Source organism: Acanthochromis polyacanthus, chromosome 10, assembly GCF_021347895.1.
Source record: "Acanthochromis polyacanthus isolate Apoly-LR-REF ecotype Palm Island chromosome 10, KAUST_Apoly_ChrSc, whole genome shotgun sequence".
Taxonomy (NCBI): Eukaryota; Metazoa; Chordata; class Actinopteri; family Pomacentridae; genus Acanthochromis; species Acanthochromis polyacanthus.
The window spans coordinates 36,094,430-36,104,847 of NC_067122.1; the positions used below are offsets into that span (position 1 = coordinate 36,094,430).

Below are 10,418 nucleotides of genomic sequence, written 5' to 3' on the forward strand. Positions count from 1 at the left end.
TACAAAATTGCATGAAATTGCTCTGCTTCCATACATAGGAAAAATCAGCATTTTATGTCGGACAACCGTTTTTATTTATATAATGTGCTCTATATGATTACCACTGTTTCAAAAGCACACATATTAACACATGTTTTCCACTGTTGATGAACTTGCATTAGCACAGCTGAAGTTCTGCTTGTAATGGCATTGGTGATACATTCCTTGAGGTGATTTATGTCTCGTATCTTCACCTGATACACCATGGCAAGTGCCCCCAAAGATAGCGTGAAACGCATCTTCTAGGGTATCTGAAACATAATATATATATATATTATATATTTTCCTATGTATGGAAACTTATGGTCCACCCTGTAGTATTGTTAACAGTATGGCTGTTACTACTGCTGCTACCAGTGATAGGCTGCTGTTCCCAATAATAAAGCACCAACTTCTTCCATGAACAAACATTGTCATTGGAATTCATAACCTTTTACATTTTCTGCTGTACTTCTATTAGTCAACTGATTACAGCTGAGTAACAGGTGACACGTAAATTGCCTATAATGGAGAGAAACTGATTGCATCTATGAGTATCTGATGTTATTCTACTAACTTGTTGAATGTAATATAATTTATTAACTGCTGCTGTACGGTGTGACTCAGAGCTACTATTAAGCTCCTATCTTACTATGACCTTTTACTGTCTAAAATGTCTTGTCTGTATTATATACAGATAGTAATACAAGGTACTGGAGCAACTCACCTACTGTCAACTAGAGTAGCGTCATCTGCTGCCCAGACAGAAGCTCTGTGGGAATGACGTCGTAGTTTGATGATGTCATCACTCTTGCAGGACACTTAAGGTTACTTTATCATGATATTCTCTTTGACTCACCCGTGCGTGCGCGCACACACACACACACACACACACACACGGAGCAGCAGGGTAGCTAGAAGTGGCCACTTTTACTTTTTGCCCCACCCTCTCTCTCTCCCTCCTTCTCCTTGGTATCGAAGTGTAAAAGGAAAATTTTCGCTCAGCGACCCTCATTCGAAACTTCTGGGGTCTTTGAATAGAAACTCTTCTACGGTCTCTACTGTACGACAGGAAGCCCACTGCATCTTGAAGGATGCCAGGAAACATCCGATCAGGCAGGTATCTAAGAGCTTTGCATGAAGGAAGCAGCAGGAAGGACTGTCATTCTGGACATATCTTGCTGTTGTCTTCCTACTAACCCATCCATTTTCTCCAAACAGCGACTCCATGTTAACTTTTCGTCTTCACTTAATTTAATTCTTGGTTTTTCATGCTGTATATTTAAAAGTCCAGACTTACAATGGGATTTTTTCGAAGACTCAGATATAATTCAGGCTGCAGACGTTCATCCGTTCATCAGTGTTTTGTTTTCATGTTTGTTTCTTGATCTTCCGCTGGTCTTTGCTTCCTCCTAGTGTGTGCTGTGTGGGCGATGCTGGTCTGTCTGGTGCTCTGTGGGAAGCTGACCGCTGTGGATGCAGCACCCCTCTGCACCAACGCCCAGGCTGGGTGCCACGTTCTGTCCCTGGCCAACCTGTTTGACCGGGTCATCCAACACTCAGCCAGGATGCATGGCATTTCCAATGACCTGCACTCCGAGTTTGTAAGTCTCCTCGTGCAAACAGCCTGAGAATGCTTTTCTAATAAATGAATCATCAGTGAATAAGTCTAACTGTTTGTTCAACCTGAAAGTGTTATTCTGACATTTTGTAGATGCTCCTTTAACACGATGTAACATTTTCATACATAGTGCTCAACCAGGAAACTGCATAAATACATTTAATTACCAGTTAATAGGTACACAAAGCAAAAACTAGTCAGTCTGTTATAATAGTAAAATGCAATGCTCCTGCTGTCCTGCTTTACCTTAATGTTCAGTTAGTGATCACATTTATGAACTGCTAGGATTATTTGGGAGGATGTAGTCTGTTTTCCTGTTAAATTTTACTGGATATTTACATTATTTTACCTCCTATGTATGAACATGGTTTGGACAAAATAATAGAATGAATCAACACCTCACTAAATTCTCTTCTTCTTCTTAATGTTCTTAATAAACAGACAGAGAGGCACAACACACACACAGATAGCAGGCCATTCTACTATTTCATTCACCACTTCTGTACTCTTGCTACAGCTGACATTTAGATGACACCTGACCTCCGATATTTCATTCATGTTTCTCCTGTCAGGAGCTTTACTTCCTGCCCAGTAAGAATCAGATTGGCCGGGTCAGTCGGAACTGTCATACGTCATCCATCCTCACCCCAAATGGCAAAGAGAATGCTCAGAGAATGGCGGTGAATTAACCTTTCTAATAGTCATCTCCTTTTATTGGCATCAACAATTCTGTCATCCTTGACATTTTCCTTTCTTTGTTCTCATGTACAAGTCACCATATGGATGCTGAAAACATTTTTAATTTCCCAAAGTTTCTATGTATCATCTACATTACTCAAATCTTTTCCTATTGTGTCCTTTTACTTTTATTTTTGCATCTTTCCACTATTCCAACAAACTATCAGTGGTTTGAATGTATGAATGTAGACTCTCAACTGTCATGGCTGAAGGACAGTCTGAACTGTCTTTTAAGTGTGTCATTTGTTCACCTGTCCTGTTATCACTGCAGAGAGAAGAACTGACGGAGGTGATTTTAAAGCTCCTGGTGGCATGGAGAGACCCTTTGTGGCATTTCCACCAGAGCATGGCTCACCACCATGACTTCAATAACTTCAGCTCCAACAAATCTCTTGAAATGAGTGACATGGTGCATGAGCTACGCAAAGGTGTCCAGAAAGTGGTTGAGAAGGTACCGTATGTCTACATTTCTCAGGTGGTAGAGTGTGCTGTCCGCTGATGTTAAGTTTGGCGGTTTGAAGTGTCCTTGGCTAAGACACTGAACCTCAATGTGCTCACGGTGGCAGGCAGACATCTTGCACGGCAGCTCAACTTTTTTAAACACCACATTCCAGTTGAGATAGAAGTAAGCTTAGTACAAATTAAAACATTAATTTCAACAGGAAAACTAGACTAGTTTTTAAAAGAACATTTCATATTTTTTTAAAGTGAAGCCTAAATGTATATTTGAAGAGTTCATTTGCAAAAACAGGTAACTCTGTTTTCAGAAAACTCATTTTTTTATTGTTTACTTGAGATAGTAATAATAATAATAATAACACTAATAATTTTTTTTCTCTATTTTGTCATGTATTTTACTACTGAGTCAAATCCACTCAACTTCAGTTTCATTGATATTATCTCAAGGAAACAATAAAAAAGAATCTTTTCTGAAAATTTATCAAAATGGAGTTATCTGTTTTTGCAAATGAACTCTTCATTTATTTTATATATTTTGTAATCAAAAAGCTTTATGTTTAAAGTGGTCCTCATTTTCACATCTCTACCGATACGATATAAGTTCATGCTGTAGGGCCCCTGCCTCTGTTCAGCTGTGAATTTCTCTCTCTCAGGCGTGTTTGGATGTGTGAGTTTGTATTTGGTGTGTATGGATAAGTAAATGACAGATTACAGAAAAGCATTACTTTTAAACCGACAACTCAGTAAGGACCGCATGGTTTTACCTTGTTGACATGTTTCGACTGCATCTTCTTCAGAGCGTAATCTGAGGCATGACGACAGATTCTAACAGATCTGTCAGATCGGCCACGTGATAAAAAGACACATCATCACAGGTCGGACGACGCTCTGAGGAGGACGGCAGATGCAGTCGAAACACATCGGCAAGATAAAACCATACTTTCTTTATTGAGTTGTTGGTGTAAATGTAACTCAATTCTATAATAAGACAAAATGAACAAAATCCAACTAAAGGACAGATTGTAAAGTACTTAAGTGTAAAGGAATGTGTGATTGGATTCTACCTCAGTAAAATATAGTTTACTTTCAGGTCGCATAATCAAAGTAAATGAAAAGGAAAACGGTCTGTATGTCACACATCTGCACAAAGAAAATTGACCACACTTCCTGTCTAATTTCTTTGTTTTAGCAGAGAGCAACGGATAACATTGAAAACTGAGTGAAGAATTCTATAGTAATTAAACCAAATGTTAAAAGCCATTGTCAACATGTCTTGAAATGGTTTGACTAGCTATAAGCTGACAAACTGTAAAATAAACTTAGTAGCATGTATGTTTAGTTGACATCATTATTTCTATGCCTTTGTTGTGTTCTCACATTTTCTATTTTGTAGCAAGAGTTTTAAAGTGTTGGGCTGATATACTGTTATAACATTTGTTAGTACAGAGCAGCCATGGAGGCTTTCTTCTCCTTGTCCTCTGGGGTCATGGAATGTCTAGTATGAGTAGGGTTACGGTTTATATTCCTCGTGAAATGTGTGGATTCTGTTTTGTATTTGCACATTTAAATCGGTGAAATACATAATAATTAAGTAAAAAACAAGACGCACAAGATTTTTATGTAGAACATCTTGTATTTAGACCTCATTTGAGTGAAAGTAGCTGTTCTTTTCCAGAATCTGTATATATTTAAAAACCAGAACATGTCTTCTTTGAGAAAAATGAGTAGTAGTGGTAGGAAGATGCCATGCTTACGTGTGTCCTTTTTGCTTTAGATGCAGATGTTGGGAATAATAAGTAACTCTGTCAGCAACCTGGCTTCTCCTGAGGCTTTGTTGGCGTCTGACAGTGCTGAGTGGCGCCTCATGAAAGACTATGATCTTCTCTACTGCTTTCGCCGAGATTCTAACAAGGTCCAGAACTACCTGAAGATCCTTAAGTGTCGAATTGTTCCGGAGCACGGATGCTAAAGGCCCAACAGCAATGGAGATTGCGCTAAATCTTCTGAATTATCAGCATTAGAATGGAAATGTGAACTACACAGATAAAGCTGTAGTTTTTGTTGTGTTTTCTATATACAGAGCATCAGATGTTACCTTAAACACACATGTTCACTTCTATCATGACTGAAGTGCTACTGGAACCCAAAGACTGTGTCCATCCTGCCTGTAATTCCTGATATTATATAGTCCATCCTTAGGAACATTAAATGAAGGCAGACAGGATGGATTTACAATGACACATGTCATGATACACTCCTTAAAAATGCATATCATGTTGAAATATAGTAATAATGTATAAATATTTCAAGAAAAAACATGTTTTTTTCTGTCATTTCTACTGTGAAGACACTTATAGAAAAAGAGACGGCTCCATGCAGGTACTACGGCTGCAGAACACAGCATATTTCACCCTCAAGTCACAGGAGAATCCTGACAATCCACACATGATATCTTGTTCTCTGAGGCCTAAAGTTAACTAGGAAATAATGGTCTGTCCAAATAAAGCACTCATACACCTTACATGCACTAAAAGTTACTGGTGCCAGAGACTCCTATAATGTAGCTGTCAGGAGCAACAGTCTCCAACAACTCTGTTAATGTTCACAGTCCAGATCATGAGTATTTGGACAGTTTCCATTTTTTGTTCTTCAGATTTCTGTGCTTTAACATTTTAACATTTGAAAGGAAATACTGAATAATACATGAAAGTGCCAAATCACAGCTTCAATTTGAGTAGATTTAAATGAGTACAGAATGAACAGCATCCCAGACATAGCCTTTCAAACAATTCTAAATAAACTGGACTGTTGCATATGAGGTAAAACAAAATAGTCATATTTAACCCGTTTAATCCCAAATTTTTCCCTGCAAAATACGTGCATGTATTTTACTCCTTAGGCCTCCCTAACACATAATATGTTTTTTTTTAATTTCATGTTTGTTTTGTTGGTGAAAATGTAGGTTTTATACTCAGCAACCACTGTTGCCGGTGAGAAACTGCATAGTCTAAATTTACACAAATTCTTCAGTTCAGACCTATTAACACATTTTTTTTAAAAAGTAAGAATAAAACTAATAAGTGTAATATATTCTAACTAGGCATGGTTATAAATGTGTTCACAACTTTATAAGATACATAAAGATACCATGGTAATGCATTTTGAAGAGAACTAAAATTAACAACATTGTATTTACTGCATTTCACAGTCCCATAAAACAGTTAAATAACACTACAGCTAAGACTGTTTGATCTTACAAAATAAGAGCTGACCATAGTTTACAAAAATAAAATAAATTCACATTATGACAGTAGCTTAGATTGACTGTTTACTGAACACTAACATCATGGCCAGACAATGAGTGTACATAAAGCTCTCATGCAACTGATAGCTGTTTTGTGTATGGAATCATCTTGTGAACACCCCTAGAGTTAGAGGATATATGAGAGGGAACAAATCAACAGAGTCTGCTTTAGGTTGTTTCCTGCTGTCTGCTGAAGTTCCTCCATAGGTCACAAAATGTGGTTTATTGGATGGACTACCCTGTCCAGGGTGTCCCCTGCCTTCGCCTGAGTCAGCTGGGATAGACTCCAGCACCCCCCATGACCCTAGTGAGGATAAAGCGGTGTATAGAGAATGGATGGATGAATGGATGGACTATGTATTGACTATGTATGTTTGTATTGGACTACGGATTATGCTAGCGGCAGCAAATGTTGCCATGCTTACGTTTACTCTTCATATGATCAAAAGATGCATGCAGGCATAAAATTCTCATTATCTATCAGTAGTAGACCCTTTTAAAAATGAATGTACAAAGTATGAGCAGTAACAGCTCTACTGCAGCACACAGAGGGAACGTACAGACAGTTATTTGAGTGATGTTTGATTAATGTGACAATGCAAAGTGCAGTTCACAGACAGTGGGGTGTGGTGAGTGTCTCTGGATGGGGCAGATAGAAGAGGGGGGGTAACAGTTTAGTAGCCTCACTGCCTGAGGATACGGGCTGAAGGCTGGTCTGGTGGTTTGAGCTCCTATGTCATTCTGTATCTCATTTATCTCATTTCATGTCTCCTTGTCATTGTTCTGTCATATTTTTCATTTTGCGTCTCAGTTTATTGTCTCACTTTTCTGTTGTGTTTTGTTTGAGTTGTTCTGTCTCTTTTGTGTCTCATTTGTATTATTTTATGCCTCTTTTTTTATTTTATGTCTCTTTTGTCTCACTTGATTTTAGGAGAGTGGATAGCTCTGTAACTGCAACATAGTTTGGTTATCTTGCTCGCTGACTCCTGACCACAACACACAATATGGCAGACCCGATAGTGTGATGTCATGTGAAAACTATCTATAACCGTTTTCTTTATAGAAGTTACATCCTAGCAAAAATGTTCACCTCTTCATTCTGTGCTCTTGTTGCAATGTGCTGATCGCCAATGGTTATGAAGAATGACATACCAGATCACTAAAGTGCCGCTTCAAAGATGTTTTCAGTTTGGTTTCAAAAAGTTTGTCAGTGGTGGAGCATGCTAAATGTGGTTTGGTAGGTTGTTCCAGCAGCTTGGAGCAGAAAGCTTAAACACAGTTTTACCAGTAGGCCTGAGAAAGAACCACGTTTTGTTCCAGATGAGCAGTCTACCCAATGCAGAGTTTGCAAATATGTCAGAGATATCGGGGTGGCACACCATGCGGTCCTTAAAATGAGTATTAAAAATGTAAAATTAATTCTAATACTTACTGAAAGCCAGTGTAGCACAAAAGCCATATGGGGACATTTCCTTCTTTTAGTGAAACCCCTAAGAACTGTAATCTGTTAGTCAAAAGGAAAAACATTCACACAAAGGCTAAGTGCTGAATGAATGAATGAATGAATGAATGAATGAATGAATGAATGAATGAAAGCGTCCTAGAAGAACCATGCCAGTCCAAGCCATGACATTGCTTCCACTGTTTCCTAGATGAACTTGTATGTTTGGGATCAAACATTTCTCCAAACCTTATTCTTTCCATCACTTTGGTAAAGGTTCATCTTTGTCTCAGCAGTCCATAAAACTTTGTCCCAGAATTTCTGAGGCTCATCTCTGTACTTTTAGGCAATTTCCAGCCTGGCCTTCCTGCTCTTCTTGCTCATGATGGGTTTGATCTTCTGGTGTAGTTTCTGCACTTCATGAAGTCTTCTGTGAACAGTAGATTGGGATTCTTTCACTCCTGCCCTCTGGAAATCGGTGCTGATGTCACTAACAGTTGTTTTAGGTTCTTTCTTTACAGCTCTCACAATTATTCTGTCTTCAACTGCTGCTGTTTTCCTCCTTCTACCTGTTCAACATGTTACTTAATACACCAGTGGTTTCTTTTTTCTTGAGGGCATTCCAAATGGTGGGCTGCACAGTGGTATAATGGTTAGCACTTTTGTCTTGCAGCAAGAAGATCCCCGGTTCAAATCCCAGCCTGGGCCTGGGATCTTTCTGCATGGAGTTTGCATGTTCTCCCTGTGCATGTGTGGGTTTTCTCCGGGCACTCTGGCTTCCTCCCACAGTCCAAAAATATGCTGAGGTTAATTTATTACTCTAAATTGTCCGTAGGTGTGAATGTGAGTGTGATTGTTTGTCTGTATATGTAGCCCTGTGACAGACTGGTGACCTGTCCAGGGTGTCCCCTGCCTTCGCCTGAGTCAGCTGGGATAGACTCCAGCACCCCCTGTGACCCTAGTGAGGATAAAGAGGATGGATGGATTCCAAATGGTTCTATTGTTCAATGACTGATTAATTTTAAATCTTCACTCGGCTTCACAGTCTCTTGTTTTTCACCCATAGACAGCTCTCTGGTCTTCATGTTGGTTACACCTCTAACTATAGATGCAGTCTGTACAGCAAAACTCAAATCTGAAACTGAATGCAGACATTGAGCACTATTCTGTTCCAGTGCTTTTGGAGGGGAGTTTAGGTGTTGGAGTCTATCCTAGCTGACTTACAATACCAGGCAAAAGTTTGGACTCACCCTAATTCTTCTGTGATTGGTTCATATTACCTAAATTATGAGCATAATTTAGCCATGTTTCATTTCTAATCACAGTAGAACTATAGATAAGAACACTGAAAACAGAATTGAAGCATCTAGCATATAATACTGTTAACAAACTGTCTAAATCCGTGACTCATCAAAATAGCCTCCTTTAGCTTTGATAACTGCTTGACAAATTCGAGGCATTCTTGCAATCAGTGAGATAATCACTTGAAATTACCTCCCATGCTTCTGCCAACATCTCATAAAGGTTTGCAGCACTTGTGGGTTGCTTGTTCTTGACGTTTCTGTCCAGTTCATCCCATACAAGTTCGATGCGGTTAAGGTCAGGGGATTGAGCTGGCCAAGTCATAATCCTTAGCTTCCCCTCCTCTTCTTTCTTGGCCAAATACCTCTGACACAGTTTGGAGGTGTGCTTTGGATTGTTGTCTTCTTGTAGTGTGAATGTCTGTCCCACTGAACACAGCCCAGAGGGAATGTCATGCCTCTGTAAGATACTGTGGTATCCATGCTGATTTAGAATTCCTGTGACTTTGTGCAGATCACCAGTCTGACCCCCTGCAAAACAGCCCCAGACCATCATGCTACCTCCACCATGCTTTACTGTGGGAACAACACACACAGGAGTCAAGCGTTCTCCAGCCCGAACGTACTTGTACCATTTTGATCCAAACATTTCAAACTTTGACTCATCTGTAAACAGAACTGTTTTCCATTCTTCTACAGTACAGTTTCTATGTTGTTTAGCCCACTGAAGTCTCTTCTTGATGTATGTTCTGCTTTCTTAGCAGTGGTTTCCTAGCAGCTACCCTGCCTTTCAGACCAGATTCCCGCAGTCTACGCCGCACAGTATCCACTGACACATTATTGCTCCTGGTTGAGTTTAGCTGAGCTCTTATTTCTGGGGCTATCTTTTGTCTATTTTGAAGACTGGTGACCCTGATGAACTTATCTTCAGCTTTAGATGCGACTCTGCTTCTACCAGAGCGAAATCTGTCTTCATGTGAACCTGTTTCTTCATATCTCTGTTTTTGCAACTACACTTTGTGAGACTAACTTTTTTCAAAACCTGAATTTTAATCATTTTCACTTTGCTTAACCGAGGTTTTCTGGCCATTTTTTGTGCTACTTCAGATTTAGATAATTTTCAAATTAGCTAAAGACATTCTTCTTTCCAGAATTTGTCAGTCTTTTATATCAACTCAAAACAGTAACACAAAATATTTGTGAACAGAGTAAAGAACTGTGAATCAAGGCGTGAAAAACATTCTATTGGGACAGCATAGTTATTACAGGGGACATGCAACCCTTCGTAAAGATATTTTAAGTGTTTTAACCAAACAAAAGATGGGGTAATGTTGCTACCTAAACCTTCTTATAATGATTTCATCAATAAATCCTTAGAAATATCCCCACTTGAGTGCCATACTTGATTAAATTTTGTTCATAGCATACTCATGAATGTTCTTCCAATAATTAGAAATAAATTGCTGAAGTTAGCTCTTAATTGGGTTGTTTTGACAAAAAAACGGGAAAATTAAGGGCAAGTCCAAACTTTTGCCT

The 10,418-nt window shown here is 39.0% G+C and overlaps 1 protein-coding gene across 1 annotated transcript; it reads left to right on the top strand.

The window, feature by feature from the left end:
- Positions 1–668: 668 nt before the first annotated feature.
- prl2 (prolactin 2) lies at positions 669–5,088 on the top strand. The gene is made up of 4 exons (XM_022219275.2): positions 669–1,622; positions 2,212–2,319; positions 2,649–2,828; positions 4,611–5,088. Exons 1-4 carry the CDS (start codon positions 1,452–1,454, stop codon positions 4,803–4,805), a joined length of 654 nt encoding a protein of 217 aa, XP_022074967.2. The 5' UTR covers positions 669–1,451; the 3' UTR covers positions 4,806–5,088.
- The last annotated feature ends 5,330 nt before the right edge of the window (positions 5,089–10,418 follow it).